The following is an 18,343-nucleotide window of genomic DNA, read 5'->3' as shown; positions in this document are numbered from 1 at the left end:
TCTTAGAGCAGGACTTCAGTCAGGTGTTTAGCACTTGAGCAGTAAGGGCACTGTTGCCCTTGTTTTGGAGGAGGACTTTATGCTGTGTTAGTCCCATTCTGACTGCAGTGTTGCCTGGAAGCTGCAAGGGTCCAGAGCATAACGATGCCTCCTAGAACAGTGTGGGAAGCCTCAGCAACAGCACATGTACCTCATGGTATGTCTGATACAGATCTGCATGGAAGCCCCAGGAGCCTGCTGTTCTGCTCATAAAGAGGATTTTTAGAGGTTGGTGCATGGTGCTGACCAGACCTGGCCATTTAAAAGGTGCAGGTCCCAATGTCACATCTTGTTTGCCAGAGTTTAACAGCAAATAAAGAGCATGGGTAGAACACAAGTACCCTCATATCTGTCCCACACGCTAGTGGTGCTCTGCCAGCCTTTCTTCCTTCAGGTTTCAAAGATTTCTGCCAGCAGGTATTGAATCCATTTGGCCTGGCAGTCTTGTAGTCAAGCTTATTGGCAGGCAAACCAGCCAAGTGTGTCCTTAGCCTGCCTTTTCCCTGGCTGTGGAAGAATGCAATGTCCCTTCCTTCAGGCACTGTTGCCTGTGGCAAATGACTTGTATTAGGGAGGATTATTAGCTGGTAGCAGTGCCCACAAACCTGAGTATTGTTTTCTGCTCCTGTGCATTGCAGGTGCCACAGTCTGAGTGGTTCCTGAGATATGGTCTGATTTTCCCAACTTTGCCTCAAAGAGGCTCACAAGTGATGCCCACTGCCCTGACAGCTGCCTCGCTGTCTCACTTATGGGGGGTGAAAATCCAGCTAATTTAGCATGTTTGCTTAATTACCACTGTTCACTTTTCTTGAGTGGGGAAAATGAGAGCTAAGAGTGATGCACTCAAAGTCTGTCTGGCTACAAAGACACACTGAGTGCAGCACAGACTGGAACAGTCGTCCCTCAGATACATCACACAAAGCAAAATACCTAATACATTAAAATACACTTATATCTATAATCTGTTCTAGTGCAGATGCCTAAAGGAAGAGAGAGTAACAGAATAAAATAAGTAGATTTTTCTAGTTACATAAATCTGAGCTTGTTATATAGCAAGTCAGATTTTTCTTCTGAAGTCTGCAATTTGATTTGGGGGCAGGTAGGCACTTAGAATGTTACTAGATTTTCTACATTGGCATAAAGACTCTTGATCTTCATTACCTTTTTATTTTCCTGTAATGTCCTTGAGTTTGTTGCGCATCTTTAAAAAAGCCTGAGGTTTCCATGGCAGGCTGCCCACAAAGGTGGCATCGGATGGAAACCACAGTCTGAGCCCAGTGGTTTGTGATGGGACTTTGTGGAGTGCCAGTGCACAAGCTGTCCCATCTGTGTTTTAGCTCAGAACTAAGTCAGCTTTTTAAAAATCAGAGCTCATGCCCTGAGCTCATGCTTACCACAAGTTTACTTCTATGTACTGCTGCCAGCTGTGCTTGAACAGCAGAGTTTCACTCGCCAGGTCTCCCCTGGGGCTTTAAGAAATAGGGCCACCCATTTTTCACTTGCTTCCCGCACTGGTGTCATCCATGGCTCCTACTCACTCCTCTCTCTTTTCCAAGTGCTCAAAGGTTGGGCAGCAAGGAGCTTTGAGCAGCTCCATGAATTACAGTGAGTTGGTTTTACAGGTTGTTCTGCCTGAAGTGAAAGCACCTTGCTGTGCCCTTGCGCAGGGACTGGCTGTCCTCAGCTCAGACTGGGCTCTCACTTTGAGTGCTGCCGGGGTCATCATCTAGTGGTATGAAAGTGCTTTCCTTCTTTTTGAAGTAGCCCAGAGTTATTGAGCCCTTCACTTCCAATGACATAATTTAATGGGTTTTGCGGTGAGGTCTGAGTTTATGAGAGGGTGAAAAAAAGGTTTTTCATCACCAACAGGCTTCCAGGATCTTTATGAAACAATCCCTGACTGCTGCCAGGATTGGTTTTGTTGTAATATTAATGATCTCTCAGGGCAGCTTGAGTTTCATAAACATGTCTTTTTAATTATTCAGATAAGAATAGCCAAGGTATAGATGCAAAACAATAATGCTGTGTTTCAGTTTGGATTTAGAAAAGGAATTAATGATACTTTAATGACATATAAAGGTACAAATGCATAGAAAATGCAGAACATCAAGAATCTAAACTACTTCAGTGCTATATGGAAGTGTCTGTATGGAAGTCCACATTAAGTGCAATTCCAGCAGTTCTCCAGAGTTTGCTTTGCACTCGCTGGTAAACAAAGCCACTTTCTGAGGTAACACATATCCTGAGACTGCCCTGAATGATGTAACTCAAGTTCCTTGCTTTCATGGGTTAAAAAAAAAAAGAAAAAGCTTTGCATGAAACCTCCTGCTTTCTGCAGATAAGTACTCAGGCTGGTAGCTGAGTATAGCTGACTGCTACTCAGCTGACAGACCTAGTCTCACAATTCTTTAGTTGTTTTTAATTTTATTGCTCTGTTTTATAAGCTTTTTGGACAACTGGCAACCCTTCCAATGTTGTGGGGGCAGTTACATGATTTATAGTCAGGTCTTCCATATAAAACTTTCTCAATAGAAGAATAATGTTGGGAACCTGCTACAGATTGCTTGCCTTAGCCTGGTGCAGTGATTCCCAGTCTTTGCCCATTTATAGGTGCTCTCTGATTTACAGCATCCTCAGAAGTAGTAAGATTTGCAGTACATACTGCCATTACCTGGTTGGCATCTCAGTTCATATTTAATAATAATAGAGATGTATGAAGTTTTTGCAGATTTTCATACACAGATTTCCTTTCCTTACCATATTTACTTTTTTCAAGAGATCTGTATGGTCTTCAGATTTTCAGGGAAAATGAGTTGCTTCAATTCATCTGCCTTAGATTTGCTTGTAAGTAGCCTAAGGTGGTAATATAGGTAAAAGCACTGGCTGCTGCAGACACTGCAAAATGGAGCAGTGTACTATTAGGGAAAACAAACCCTGCCAATCCAGAGCAATTGGGCCAGAAAATGGGAAGAGGAGATCATTCCAGCATTCCATTTATCTGCAAATAAACTGTCAGCTGAAAGCAGTGGGAGGGGAATGAGAAGGGATGGGAACAGGGAGGAGGAGAGACCTTTCCAGAGGCCATATTCCTGAGGCCAGGGCTGTGCTTTCATCTCCCAATAGCTCTGGAAATAAAGACAGATGGGAGAGACAGTGGCAGAGCCAATGCCCTGCAGTCTGCATCCTCCAAGAAGGTGAACTGTTGAGCACTGCAGAACGTAGGAGGATTTTGGTTTATTATAAATTTGGTTCTGGAAAAAAATGCTTGTTAAGTAATGCTGTGGACAGAAGCTTTTTCCTTATCCACAGGTAAGATTCAATAAGGGGGAGGTGCTGCACAACCCACATGGGAATGTTGTCCTGCCTAGACAGGCCAGGTAACGTTTCTTTCATTACCTGCCATTAAGTTTTTCAGCCCATGTAGCTCCCTCCCTTAGTTATCCTTTCAAGGGACATCATCTCATCTGACAACACCTTCAGAAACTTCAGTGTCTTATCTGGGGCCTCATGCTTCTTCTGGAGAAGGCAAAAATAAAGTTTCTCCAGAGCACTTCGTCTTCAGCCATAGCAGTGTCACCCAAACCCCATCCTATACACACATATTTCTTCTTAGCAGACACCTTTGGTTGGCAGCTTTGGCAGGACTTTTCTTACTATGGTGTACTGAGAAATGCTGTTCTGGTGATTCTAAACTCAAGGGGTCATTTTTCCTGGCTGCAGAACAGAGAGACCTTTGGACAAGTCCATGGTCAGAGAGCCACCTCAGTATTCCAAAGCTTTGTGCTCTTGAGAGGTTAGATGGCTTGCTGTTGGGATTGGGAGGGCTGAGAGGAGGATAATGAACACATACCTCTCTTTGACATCAAAAGGCACTGTGGGAGTGCTTTGTTTAGAAAGAACAGCATAAGGGTTTACTGGTTTTTAACATCTCTGAGTGTGGGAGAGACACCATGCTCAGTGTTCCTGCAGCAGCAGTGAGCACTGGGTGGCTGTGGATGTGCCCATCCAGGTCAGGACCTCCCCAGTTACAGTTGGGGACCAAGGCAGGGAGCACCCCAAAGGGGTCCCCCAGGGATAGCCAGGTCCTGTCAGTTTTGTAAAGCATAGCTTGGAGGTGGATCAAGGAAGGCAGGGTGCTGAGCTGCCACTTCTGCAACAGCTGGAAGGCAAACCCCCGTGTGTCAGTGCTGGGGGTATACTCCATCATAGGGCATTTGAGATAAATCAGCTAATTTACATTTGAGTTGGATACATCCTTCTGAGGTATCCTTTATTGTATGTTTTGTTTATTTATTTTGTGTCTGCAGGTTGTATGTGCATATTCTAACTCAGGAAAATAAACACCATAAAATTTTCTCTATTTCCTACTATTGTAAGATTTTATAATACAACTACCATACAAGGCAATGTTAGCAATTCAATATCCAAGTTATTTTGGGATTGTTTCTGGAGGTTTTTTTGGGGTTTTTTTGTTTGGGTTTGTTGTTTTGGTGGGAGTCTTTTTGGTTGGTTGGTTGGTTGGTTGGTTGGTTGGTTGGTTGGTTGGTTGGTTGGTGGGTTTGGTTTGTTTTATTTTTTGGATGGGGGGTTTAACGTACCTCATGAGAATGCAACAGAGATTTCAGATTTATTAATGGAACACTAATGGTCTTCACAATCCTTTTAGGAAGAAAAAAATATATCTTTTCAGAACAAGGGAATATTGATTATATTGCTGGAGTGACTCCATGGGGGAGTACAAGCACAATACAATGGAGATCAAAGTATATATCCTAAATTCCTAATGCACTGAGAGGTGGCTGTGCAATTAATGCTTGTTAGAGTCAAGACAGGTCAGGTGATTTTACAGTCTAGGTGAAATCCCAGCTAGAATATAACATGACATTTTATATTGCTTCAGTGAAACACATGTCAATAAAAATAAGGTTTACCATCAGCACAAACTTAAGCGATTAGAATTTTGTCCTATAACCTGGAGGACATCATGAATGAGAAATCTGTCTGCAATTCATGGTTAGTAAATCACCAGCTTTCCTTCTAGGAGCTCAGCAAGGGAGGGTGTAGGCATTGGAATGAGGCACTGGAGGTTAATGTGCAAAAGCAAGCGGGAGGCTGTGAACTCCTGAGCTTTTTTGTGTCAGGCTTCAGCCTGACACAGAGCCACTCTCCATCATCAGTATTTCCACCAGTAGTTCCTCCTCAAAGGCACACTAGAAACAGATTGCCCTCTCTACACCTCTGCTTCACATTTCTCCTCTCCATCAGAATCATACTTCCAGACATTGCTGATACTCCTTCTATTTCTGGCTTTTCAATTCTCTCTCCCATTCCAGGCACCACTCCTGGGCACCTCTCAAACCCCTGCAAATACAGTATCAGCACCCATGTAGTCATTCATGTTCTGTCTCAGTTTTTCTCCTCCAGTCTGCTTCATCAGGCTAATTACTGACACTGAGTCTTCTAACTTCTGAACTTCTAGACTGCATGGGATTATTCTTTTAAGGCATTTATTAAAAGTGTATGAAAAATAAGTTTATTTGTTTGTTGCCTTTCTTTTAATTAAAGCTGAGATTTCAACACAGTGAAAAACTTCAGAAGCCATTTTCAGAAAACCTTCCAACAAGATATTCATTATTCTTATCTCAGCTCACAGCCACTGCACAATTCCTCTCCCACTCCTCTCTCTCTCTTTTTTTCCATCCCCAAGGAACCTGACACAGGGTATTAGTGGAAATGTGGAGGAAAGAAATTGTCAAGTCCTGCAAAAATGGCCATGAAATGTCACTGGACCACAAGGGAACAATAGGCAATAAGATGGCATAATGGGAACCATGGAAACTTCAAGTTGTATTTTTATTTAAAAAGGGGATTAAATGCAGATTTCCTCTGAGGCTCTCATACTACTCCAGTTGGGCTTGAGCACAATTAATGTGTCAATTATTATCTGAATGTGATGTTCCACAAGACAGGCTGAGCCAACCTAAAAGCCTACTGCCCCTCAAGGGGCTGTTCTGTCCCATCTTCTCCCTGTCAATTTGCTCCCAGTGCTGATCTCCCAAATGGCACTAGTCCTCTACAGTGGGAAAATTCAGCTCCCTGAACAGCCCAACCACCAGCAGCATCCCAGGCAAACGTAATAAAAATAGGAAAGAAAGCAGAAAAAAAAATTTACACCTCAGACAAGAATCAGTCTGAGCAAAGAGCTGGGACTGGGACCATGTGGAACAATGTGGGAGAGATGAAACAACACAACAAGCCAAACCACAGCTGAATAGCCAAGACCACCCATAACACCATTGTTTGCTCTGCTGGATTTTTTTTCTTTTTTTTCACGATCAGCTTCTTACTCTGATTTGTTTTGTTACGGGAATAAATGGCTGGTAATAGGAGAGTCAAGAGTATACGACCAGAAATAAACACAGAGGCTGAAAAAGACCAAGCCCCAAATAGTTTTTTCCCTATCCCAAGGAAAGAATCACCTCTTGCCTCACCCCTAGTCCTGGCTGCATGTCTGGGAAGCAGTAACATTGCTTTTTTCACCTCCTACCACCACTGTTCCTGTAAGCATTGAAGGTATGGCTCCATAAACATGAACAAGTTGCAAAATGAAAGACAAAAGATCTGCAAATTTATTTGATTTAAATTCTGTCCATTTCAATAGCATCTATGAAATTTCTGCAGCAGCTGGGCTAACAGAAGTGTGAAAACATCATTGGTTTTCCAGGCACAGATTTTAAGAAGTTGTTTCTGGAGCACAAGTGCGTAGTACATATTCACAGCACAATACTGAATTAGATTGCACTGTGCCAGTTGGACATTTATGAAAAAGGTAGGGATGTAAAACACCAAAACCAGTTCACAAGTGCAGGATATTTTTGTACTGTTTGTTATCTCATTAAAATTATTTCTACTGCATTCTATGATTCCTGCATTTAAACAAGGTTGTTTTAAACAGGGGGATGAAATATAGCCAGAGTAGTTAGGATAATCCCCAGGAGAAGAAAACTGAGGGGTAAGGACTGGGGATGGAGCGTATCAGGACATCTGGAAACATACTAAAGGTACAAGGAGTTCAAGCAGTCCCAACTCATTTGTCCACACTGCTCTCAAAACTCTCCCGGACTGACTGGGCTGCAATACACATGTAGGAGCAGAAGATTAGATGCTTGTGGTAAGGTTTTTGTCAAAATCAGAGGTATCCATGGATAACCAGGTCCATGTGCTTGTGGTTTAAATGCCAGCCATTGTTCATTAGGTACAGGATCCCTCTTGTAAGCTTGGACAGAGAACCCAGGCAGCATCAAAGGTTTTTTGTCCTATGTGCAATAGAAATAACAGTGAAAAAAGCAAAACAAAATACCCTTTCCCCAGGTGGTTCACAGTTTAATGAAAACCTACAAGAAAGTAACAAGTAATTCACTTTAGAGTTGGACTTAATCCGTGTGTGTCCCTCTCAACTCAGAATATTCTGTGAATCTATGAAGTGAGGAAAAACAGAAAGGATGAGAAAGCCAGGATAACAGCTAGCCACACAAGCATCCAGACTTAGGGCTCCTAAATAAAACAAAAATCAGCTCTTTCTATTCTAGTTTTATAATATTATTTTTATTTCACTTGATTAAGTCTCAAAACAAATCACTGGAGGAGGGACTGCCTCGTGGGGGATGTTTCTTGTCGGCTACCTCAGGAACCTGTCCAGGTCTCAGTGCTTTACAGAACTGCTGGCAAAATTTGAAACAAGAGTCATACAGTTGTGGTAACCTAGATTGATGTTGGTAATTTGGTCAGGGGAACTCACTGGAGCACATGATTTAACACACCTGAACACAGTCAAGAGCAAAGACTACTGGTCATCTCTTTTGACTCCTCCTTCCAGCATCACTCCTCTCCTGAATGCTGTGCACCACACTGCATGCGTGACCAACAGAGCAGATACTCCTTTGCAGGAGAAAGGCAGACAGGGAATGATGTATTCCTCCTGTGGACAGCGTTAGTGAAACCTTTAATGAATTGTTGCAGCCAGTTCCACTGCCACGCTCCAGAAACAATGTTTACCACAAAACTTCATGTGAACTCAGAAACTCACATGTAGTGCTAAGAGCTGTAGAGATACTCTCAGACCACTTATCTAAGCGAAAATTAAGGGGTGACAACTCAAAATTGCAGCTGATAGAGGTACTTAAGTGTAAAAATGAGGATGTTAGGACATCGCTGGTGAGGTTCCAAGGTTAAACCACCTGAACTGATGAGCATTTGGAACAATTTCTTTACTGGTGTAGTGGGTTCTCCATCACTAAACTCCTAACATGATGATCAATCTTCTTCTCAAAGCCAACATATAGCCCACAGAAATATTATGAAGCAGAACTTATTGTCATGGAAACAATCACACCAGATACTACTTCTTAATCTTTATTAGCTATGAATAACTATTATTTCCATTATAAATTAACTATATTCTTCTGGGCATCATCGAATCCATCAGGAAACTTGGATGTGAAGGCAACTTGCAGATATGGCAAAGCAGGAAGAATGCAAATGTGTAAAAAACTAATTTAGCCCACTACACCTCTAGAGTAGGAGAAATGCAAACTAAAATAGGGAGAAAAATAAGAGAGGAAAAAAAAAGCTTCATTTTCATCCCTGCAAACAAAAACAAGACACCTTTCCAACTGTGTACAAGCTGAAAGAAAAAGGAGAAAGAAGGAAGGAGATGCAGTCATAGACACACACACATGACACTTTATTTAGAAAGTTCTGTTTCATTGTAAATGACTTTTCCTTACCTGGGCTCTAGAACATTAAGAATTGGTATGGCACCTCAGTTATAGGACAGACTGCTAATCTGTCATTCTTCTAGCATGGAGCTCTGGTTGCTTAGTAAAATTTTACCTGCAGCTTCTCTTTATTTGGGCAGAGGGAGAAAGTTGAAAAATAGGCACAGATACAAGTATCTTTATGGTGAAGGGGCTTTCACAGCTGAGGAACTCTGGTCTCAGAGACTCTTCTTCCATGTCACAGATCCAAAAAGAGCAGAAACAGCAGGACTCAACAGTGAAGGTTTGCTATTTTGTTTCCCCTGTTCAGGGAGAAAGGTGTATTACAGAAAAAAGTCTTCGTAGATCTTAAATGTTTCATGTATTTTTACAGAGTTAAGTATCTTAAATACTTAAGGCATTTTATTTATTGTACAGCATTGTGGTTTTTAACTCACTCTACAACTACACCATTATTCTATGGAGAACTGAGTCCCAGGAGGACTGAAAACACTACCACATAATAAAGCTTCCTCCAAGATACCAACAGAATAATTTGCATTTCCCTGTCCAACAATTTGAAACTATTTTCTCATGAAAATACTTATTCTTTAAAAGCTTTGCTCATTTCAGTCTTAAAACATTCCTGAGATAGTGGGCACTTGATTTTTTTGAGACCGCCCTAAGTATTTGGCCAAAAATAGCACATGTAGTATTGATGCAAACAGGAAGCTTGTTGTTGGCAAAGGTTTTATTGTGTCCATCTGAGTAAAAGCTCACTTTCTGTTCTGGTGACAGTCCATCACCACACAGTCAGACAGCGCTGTCTGGGACAGTGCCAGCTGTGGCCGAGCGCTGTTGAGAGTCTGTCTCTGGCAGGGTGTCTGTGGCGTGCGACTGTGCCGGAGCCCCAGCCTTGACTGCGTGCAGCGCGTAGTTCAGGCTCGTGCTCTGCACCCAGCTCCAGGAGCCCGAGAGCGGATTGTACAACATCCCCTTCACGCTCCTGACTGAAAAGCCATCTAGGAAAGAAAGAAGCTGTATAAAGCAACGGATGTTCTTATATATTGTAAGTCACTGCAACAGCAAGCTCTTTAGAACAGCAAGTCCAAAACATGCTTCTTCCTCTGGGCTGGGGAGGAAGCTGGTCTTTTGCAGACACCCCCACGTGCAGTGCCACTGGCATCGCTGCTGACAGCAGGTCCTGGCAGTGGCTCTAACAGCTCTGTGCCAGGCCATGCACCACCAGCAGCTACAGGGCTCTGCTAAATCCCCAGCCTCACACCTCCCCCTCTGGCTGACTGGTAATGTTTTCTAAAGGTGGAGACATGCTTCAGGTTAACATCGCACACTCTAAAATCAAAATCTGAGCACATTTTTGCAAGGATTCTTCAGATTCCCTTTAGGAATGGAAAAATGTAAGAAAAAGGCACATGAATGCCATCAAGGACTCGGTGCAAAGAGAGCGATTTATCATTCTGGCTGAGCAGCGTTCAGTTCACTGCATGGACCTGCTGTGTCCCAGCAGGATACAGGATGGAAGGCAGAAAACAAACACCCTATCAAAACAAATCACTCCACTGCACCTGCTTCTCCTTTCAAAGGAAGAACTGAAAAAAACCACCAGTATGTGAACCAGTATTAGTCATATTTCTTATGGCATCACTGCAAAGTGCCAGGAAAAGACCTTGCCAAGAGAATAGCTCTACTCATACTTCAGCTTCTTTGCAGTGAAATAGAGCAAAGTGAAATATTTGGTGAGAGGGTTTTAAAACATCTGTGGTGAAGGAGGGCAATGGGCAGAAGTCTTCCCAGCTCATTGCTTTGTCTATTTTAAAAGCAATCAGACCAGGGTAATTTATAATAAAAAATCAGTATCACAGAGTTTCTCAAGAACTGACTAATGAATTTGTGGTAGGTTTCATCTTAACATTTTGGAAGAAATCTTTTAGTAACACAATGAATAGAGAACACGGAGCAGCAAACCAAAAATAAAAACGCCTCCTCCCAAAGGAAAGGCAACAAACAATGCAGTGGCAGCAGTGCAGCCCCAGAGTGCCAACACAGTTAATTCCTCAAACCTGACCTAGAGCTTATGAACCACTTCAGAGCATACACTCTGTCACCAGAACACAATGGAAAACATTGGAATTTTTTATTTAGGCTATTAAACAGAGGGCAGCTGCAACAGTGATTTTGTTCAAGTAATCACGGCATTCTTAGGATTCAATTTTATTTATTTTATGCAAAATCCAGTAAGCAGCAGTGTCTTTAAACCAGGAACCATACTCTTAATATATGACTGTTAACTCAAGCAGGAAAAATTGTTGCTAGCACTCACCCCACCTAACTTATCCCTTTGCCATTTCTACAGGGACCGTGTGGATATCTCTCTCCATTCCCACCATCTGGCCTGAAACTTACTTGATTCCAGGAGGCGCTCCAGCTCTTCAGGGGGAACAAACTTCTCCCATTCATGTGTTCCTTCTGGTACAATCCCCATTATTTTTTCTGCAACCACAATTCCCAGGACATAGGACAATTGTGTTTTATTGATTGTCGTAATGAATAAAGAACCTTCAGGCTAATTAAAATATTAAAATGTTCAATTAGAAGAATTTTTGGGTTTTTTTAAATTGTAAATTTAATCACATTAAGACAAATAATTTGTCTATGTCAAAGTCTACACAATGCAAGACTAAGAAGTAATTTCATCCAGGATAGATATTTATAACATTTTAATACAAGAAAGAATATAATTTTCTAACAGTATGTCTCAGGAATCTTCAAAGAATCAACATAATCAGGTCTTGGGTGGCCTAAAAACTATTCCCTAGCCCAAAGAACACCTAGAAGAGTCACTTATAATATTTTCTTCCCAGAAAATGGATAAATAAAAGGTATTAGAGCATATACAATATCTTTTGTTAAAAAAAAAAAAAAACCCAAAAAACCAAAAATCCAATGAAGCAAAAAACCAAAATAAAACCACAAAGCACTTTTTTAATTGAAACCAAAGTTAAAGGTGAAATACTTCCTTAATTTTTGAGACTGCTGAATGCCATGCCATGCTTGTTTTAATAATTACATGGGCAAAGAAACAAAGACAGAAACAAATTCTAAGTCCTTAAAGGACTGTTTGTTAGAAATAAGGGATAATTTCTTTGTCCCTAAAAGTTAGTAGTGCATTCAATTGAAATAATTAATATTTCTTCTGATGACCAGAAATATAAAGAGATCAAAGAAAAGCTCCCACTTGTGTGCTGAGCTTACCATCCTTCTTTTGCAAATGAACTAGTATCAAGATGAAAAACCACCTGATTATCTCCAAAGCTTAACTAGGAACCTTTAAAAGCAATCCAGGATCAAATCTGATGTGATGCTAGTGCTGGAATAAAATCCTGTGTCAGAAATATCATTACAGAGTTGTCATGCAGTCTGAGCCACAGCTGTCCATCAACAGCAGCACTGCCACATTTTCTCTCACCCGTGTGAAATCAGATGCACCCAGATTTCTTAAGGTCCTGATGCAATGCAAACCTGCAATGCTAGGTAATGCCTTAACACTTTTCTGAGGCTGAGTTGGAGAAATAAATTTCCCCTAACTGTGGTTACTGAATTTGGGAAGATGTATTTGCATCATGGAGAAGAACGGAAGGCACTTCGAGAACATGCTTCTGACTTAGTGGAGAAATGTGTGCAGATGTGTTTTCACACTCTTTTTAAAAAGCCACAATGATAAAAGAGAATAAACATTCCCAATAATGAAAGCAAAAACTCTCTTACCTTTAACACCTGAGAGCAACACTTGATAAACATTTCAAGGTCAGCCACATGCTCCACTACTTCAGAAGCTACAATTACATCAAAGGTTTCCATAGACTCTTCCACAATCTCCTCCAGTGAACTGGACTTGTACTGTATTCTCTTGGCCAGGACCGGATCAAATGACTTGTGCTGATCTGCTGTTCTAATGCTGTCCTCTACAGGATCAATTCCAGTAACTGAAGCTCCCAGTCTACCTAAAGGCTAATAAAAAAGAGTGTAATTTATTCTCTGCATGAAAACAATTTACTTAAAGGTTTCTGAAACTTTGCAATGTACATACAAGATGCAGAATGCATCAACACAAGACAAACATGAGTAAATTATGAGCTCTGATCCGGCAGTTTTATTTTAAATGTTTATTAAAGCAAAAACACCCTTAGATTTGGGAAAGGTGGTGTTAATTTTCTTAGAAAATTATATAGTGGACTATACACACATCTAAATTGTCTTTTAAAATAATTTGTTCTCAATTCATTTTGTTACACCAAATAAAGATTTCTTCCACTACCACTCTCTGATACAGGAAAAACAAAGAGGGAAAATCAACACAGTAATTAAAGGGGAGAAAACAATGCCCTATTTAATTACTGTCATTACTTTCTTCAACATCCACCTGTAATGGTAAATCCTCATATCTTTTTAATGGTTACTTAATATGTGATTATCTCTGGGACTTTCTCACTGCTGAGAACTAAACACTGATGTTTACTAGGATAGCATCAGCCTTGGCTGTCACTCAGGTTTCTCCAGGGTCTTCTTACTCCAAGGTTAGCACCTTAGTCATCACCTCTTCTGAAACTGAAACAGGCTGTAGAACATGACCACATGTATGATATTCCAACCTGAAATTCGCCAGTTGTTCAGCCTGAGAAGGTGATGCAGCACAGCAGTTTTGCCAGCATTGTTGGAGAGACCCCTCTCACAAGACTACAAGATTTTGCTCAAAAGAGGAGAAAAAACAAAGAAAGAAAACATGGGAGAGGTTCAGGTCCCTCTGTAACACCTCACTTCAGATGCTGATGAAGTTCCCAAAGTAAGGCAGCCAGATCTGTAACCCTAAATTTACAAACCATCCCTAGCCTACTGATGGGACACAGCACTGTTCAGAGCCTGTGCGGACAGTGCTCTACCACAAACAGTAACTTCTCAGTCCCAAGTTTGTGCAGACTTCTCTGGAAGCCACTGTAACATCAGCCCCTTTACCACAGCAATCTCTACTGACACAGGAGAGGGTGTGATTTGGGAGCTTGATGTTATTCCATGCATTTCCCATGGGATCAAATCAAAGGTGAGACTCCCCACCCCCATGTAAAACACTGAAGATAAGCAGTTCAAATAAATGAATGTGTAAGAACAAGTTTATAACAAAAATTGTTTCTTTGGTAATGAGGATGTCATGATTCCAAGTATTCCTGCCTAGACTTATAAAGTAAAAAAGAAAAATTAAAGAAGAAATATTCAAGGACTGTTTCATCATTCTTCCCCTCTCCTTTACTTTACAGTGCTTGAAATCTTATTTTCTTGATTTAGAATCTCAGAGTTTTAGAATTTCTCATTACCAACTCCCTCATTCTGTGTAAACCACCACCACTATGCTAAACCAAATACTCTATGGGTTTTTTTGTATGAGTGCACTGCACTCTACTCAGTAACTAACATATCATAGAAGAGAAAAAGTCCTCCGTGGAGGATTAAAAATTAAGCAGTGCAATTAGTACAACAATTCAAATACCTTGCAAACCTTTTAAGAAGAAAACAGAGCTCACTGTTTCTTACCTCACTCAGCAGTCCTCCTCCACAGCCCACATCAAGAATCTTGATTCCAGAAAGTGGATTTCCCAGATGATAATTACTACTCATGCTCAACAGAGTATCTCTGAAAGGAAAGAGATGTGATTAAGGTTGAACACACAAGGTGCTCCAATAGATGCTGCAGTTATCTTAAGTACTGGTAATTAGCCTTTTTACAGTATTTTCTGAGGTCATACAAAAATAGTACATATAAAAAAAAAAAAAATCTGTCTTCAAAACCATACCTAATAAATGGCACTCTAATATCATTCATAGAATGAAGGGCCGCATATTCTCCTTCTTCATCCCACCACTTATGTGCAAGGAGCTGGAATTTTTTAATTTCCTTTGAATCCACTGACGAGTGTGAAGTGCTGAAAGGTCTCTTCACAGTGAATCTAAATAATGAAAGCTCATTAAACCAATACTATGATTCCATGTTAGCTGAAATATGGGAAAAACAAATACAGCATTGGAAAATGCAAAAAGGTAAAATTCATGTTTCTTTAGAGATTCAAGTTTCACTTGTTTAGTAGCATACAGATATTATACACTGTATGGGTAACATATCTTCCCAAACAGATGGCTGCAGGCCTGTAATTTTTAAGTTAGCAATTAGTAAAACAAGAACAGGCCACATCAAACATTCAGACGTGTGAGATATAAAAACGGCTCCACGTGACACTGTCACGAAGTCATGAAGTCAAATTAAATTGCTACAAAAAAGGATAGCCCTCATCACACAGGGTAATTTTAGCAACAATACTTACATGTTGCTTTTCATTTCAGTCAGAGAGACAGGCAAGGTACTACCAGATTTCAGCTGTCTTTTCCTGTTGGAGTCCTGAAGGATATCTCTCAGACCTGTCTGAAAAGACAGATCAGCATGGTCATCTGCATAAATAAAAGACAACCAAATGGAAAGCATCAGCTTTACAGGAAGTCAGAGACAAAACACCTAGTTTTAAGAGTGCTGCTCCAGCAGAGTACTAACCATGCAAATCTTTGCACATTTGCTCACTATTGTACTTACCGAGTCAGGGATTAAATAAAAGAATGTATGCTAGTTCACCACGCCCCTACTTCTCAAATGCTGGACAATAATTTGTACGTAATTTTCACATTCAGAGACTGAATGGAAAAGAGTTTTTTATGCAACTGAAATGTTTCAGTTAGTGTGAATTTCCCCAAAATGTTTACCCTGACCATAAGCTGTGCACACACACACACACACACACACACACTCAGCAGTACTAGGTTTATTATGCGTTCGAAAGAGACATACACAGCTGCACACTCATTCTACATTGTACCAACCGGTAAGGAAACCTAAGCAAAAAAACGCCAAAGACGGTGCACAAACGGGCCAAGGACAACATCCTGCAACTGTTCTCCGCTCCTGCTTAGCCCACGCAGGGCTCTCCCTAGCACGGCGAACACCCGCTCACCCCCAGCTGCTGCCTGGTCACGAAGTGCTCCCGAATCACAGCAATGCCTCACTGTACCCAGAGTAGACCACCCCGAAGACGATTTTAGGCCGCAGTGAGCGATGGAGCGATCTAGACACCTCCGGACTGCAAAGGAGGCGGCAGGGGAACAACACCTTCCCGACCGGCCGGCGCCGGGCTGGGAGTGCCGTGCGACGCGGCCCGCAGCTGCCAGACACACAGACACGCCCGGGGCCGCCGCCGGCCGGAGGTTTGCGGGGCCCGGCTGTGAGGGAGTCGCGAAGCGAAGCCCCGTTACACCGCCCCTGCCGCCGGCCGCGCTGGGGCCCGCCCTCCCTTTCTCCCGCTCTCCCGCACCCGCTCACCGCCCGCAGCCCCCGGCAGCGCGGCCGCCGCCCGCCGGCGCCGCAGGGCGCGGGTGAGCGCTCGGGCCGCCCCGCCGCCCCACATGGCCGCCGCCGCCGCCGCCGCTCTCGCCCCGCCCCGGTCCGCGGCCGGCGGTGCCGGCTGCCTCGCCGGGCGGGAGCCGGGAAGTTCCGCCCAGTGCTGGGGCCGGTGCCAATGCCAACCCCTACGGTGACATTTGTCGCCAAGGCTTCATCGGGACCAACACAGCTTAAATGTGTGCCCCGTCATTGCCTTGTCTTGGAACACGGAAAGACCCGCAAGCAGAGGCTCGTTCGGATGACACAGCGACGAGCCCACAGCTTTCAGCCCCTTTCATTGCCAAGAAACACACTGGGCTTGCAGGGCACCGCACAAAGTACAAGAGTCCTCTCTTCGGGGCAGGCTCAGAGGGAAGCGATCCCAGCAGCCGGCACTCCGGCCTGGAGCAGAACCTCTGGGCCCCAGCGTGGCTGGGCCTGGGGCAGCCCCCTCATGGGAACCATCCAGGCTGGGCCTGGGGGAGCCCCCTCATGGGAACCATCCAGGCTGGCCTGGGGCAGCCCCCTCATGGGAACCATCCAGGCTGGCATGCCGCTGCCTCTCTGAGAGGCGGCCGTGTCACGGTTTGCTGATTAAGTCCGGGCTGTGGCCCACAAAGGAGAAAGGTTTCTGCTTTCCCTGCTCCCTCGCAGGCACTGCTGCCCAGGGCCCCGAACTGAGGTGAGTGGTCCTGGCAGTTCAGGGCTGATACACACAAATGGAAAACAATTAAGCCATTTTTTTTAAAGATTAGTTTTCTGACACTTTATTGAGCTGCAGGTCCAACAAGAACACCCAGTGAAAACCAGAGCTGTCTGGAAGGCAGCAGCGCAGAGCAAGCCAAAGGTAAGCCTTGAGGGCAGAGCTGGCAGCGCTCCTCTGCCTGCCAGGCAATGATCACAGCCGGGTTCCCTGCCTGGCTGTGCAGATGCTGGCATCCGCAGGCAGGAGGCACGGCCTGCACAATGCCAAGGGAGGAGCATCCTCCGGGCTGCAGGAAATTTGGAGTAGTATAACCAGTCCTGGCTTGACTTCCCTCTAGTGCCAGCCTGCTTTATGAACTGACCTTGCTTGGTAATACAACCCTCCTGTAATACAACTGCTTGAAATCTGCTGTTTACAGGTGTCCTGTAAATACAGTATAATTCATGTAGTAGTTAAAAGTCTGGATTATTTTATTTTTTAAGTTAAATAAGGACTGCTGAAGGGGCTCAAAAAAGCTTGTCTTGACAGAAATTAAACATATAGCAAACCTGCTTAGTATATACACCTGCCTCACTTTTCTACTCACCTGATTTCTATCCAACAAAGCTCACAGTGCACTGGAGCCATTAATAACACCTCAGAGCTACTGAAAGAAACAGAGCTCCAACAAATCCTTTGTGGATAGTCTCCTTAAGAGACAAAACTAAGCCTTCCTTCAAAGCATGCATCCACGTATTATTCAGCTTTATTACTTGTCATTCATTTAGCAAAGCAAATGCAAAATCTGAGCAAGAGAGCCAAACCTTACGTTGCCATTGCTTTTATATTTTTGATTTTAGAATTGGTTACTAACAAGTAAATACACGCACACTGGCCATGTATTCTACTTAACAGGACAAGCTTGTTTGAAACTAGAAGTAGCTATTCCATGAGACAGAGCCTCAAATACAGAACAGAGTTTTTGTTATTGTGCCATATTTCAAAACACATGTAGTTGCTCCATCTTTAAGGTCAGAATATTTACTCAACTACTCTTTTTTGGCCTGTCCATGGCCACAGCTAATTCTTGTTCTTACATGGTGTAGCAGGCTCCTTGGGGCACATACGGACGTTGGCTTGGTTGTATTCACCTTCAGAACAATTTGCATGGAAATCATTATTCATTTGATTCCATACCATCCCTCATTTGTTGAAAAAGTTTTCATGGGAAATGCCTCCAAATGTCATGTTGCTGCATGACATTCAAAATCCTATGTACTGCTTTCCTGTAGTGCACTGAAATGTTTTTGCAGCATTCATTTTAAAATGATACATACAAAAATGGGAATGTATTTGCACATTTTAGGATAA

General features: G+C 42.7%; 1 protein-coding gene across 8 annotated transcripts; it reads right to left on the bottom strand.

Moving 5' to 3' along the window:
* Positions 1-8,435: 8,435 nt before the first annotated feature.
* On the bottom strand, positions 8,436-16,314 carry COQ3 (coenzyme Q3, methyltransferase). 8 transcript variants are annotated; one of them, XM_059842411.1, is made up of 7 exons: positions 16,228-16,314; positions 15,185-15,308; positions 14,660-14,812; positions 14,400-14,499; positions 12,582-12,824; positions 11,220-11,379; positions 8,436-9,817 (listed from the first exon to the last, which is right to left on the bottom strand). In XM_059842411.1, exons 1-7 carry the CDS (start codon positions 16,310-16,312, stop codon positions 9,609-9,611), a joined length of 1,074 nt encoding a protein of 357 aa, XP_059698394.1. In that variant the 5' UTR covers positions 16,313-16,314; the 3' UTR covers positions 8,436-9,608. The 8 variants fall into 8 exon arrangements, 7 of the variants coding, with proteins under 7 accessions (XP_059698394.1, XP_059698397.1, XP_059698398.1 ...); XM_059842414.1 differs by having other exon boundaries at positions 15,185-15,282; positions 16,228-16,311; XM_059842415.1 differs by having other exon boundaries at positions 15,185-15,278; positions 16,228-16,302.
* Positions 16,315-18,343: the final 2,029 nt, after the last annotated feature.

The sequence above is a fragment of the Haemorhous mexicanus genome, chromosome 3 (genome assembly GCF_027477595.1).
Source record: "Haemorhous mexicanus isolate bHaeMex1 chromosome 3, bHaeMex1.pri, whole genome shotgun sequence".
NCBI classification, from domain to species: domain Eukaryota; kingdom Metazoa; phylum Chordata; class Aves; order Passeriformes; family Fringillidae; genus Haemorhous; species Haemorhous mexicanus.
Note: the sequence above shows the minus strand (reverse complement) of the source record. Positions and strands in the feature narration are given on the sequence as shown.

Excerpts from the sequence above, each read along its gene's own strand:
- COQ3 (XM_059842411.1), bottom strand. The coding sequence starts at position 16,312 with ATGTGGGGCGGCGGGGCGGCCCGAGCGCTCACCCGCGCCCTGCGGCGC. Across the intron at positions 14,813-15,184 it reads ACTGAAATGAAAAGCAACAT|ATTCACTGTGAAGAGACCTT; the intron begins GTAAGTATTGTT and ends TTCATTATTTAG. Across the intron at positions 12,825-14,399 it reads GAGGAGGACTGCTGAGTGAG|CCTTTAGGTAGACTGGGAGC; the intron begins GTAAGAAACAGT and ends CTTTTTTATTAG.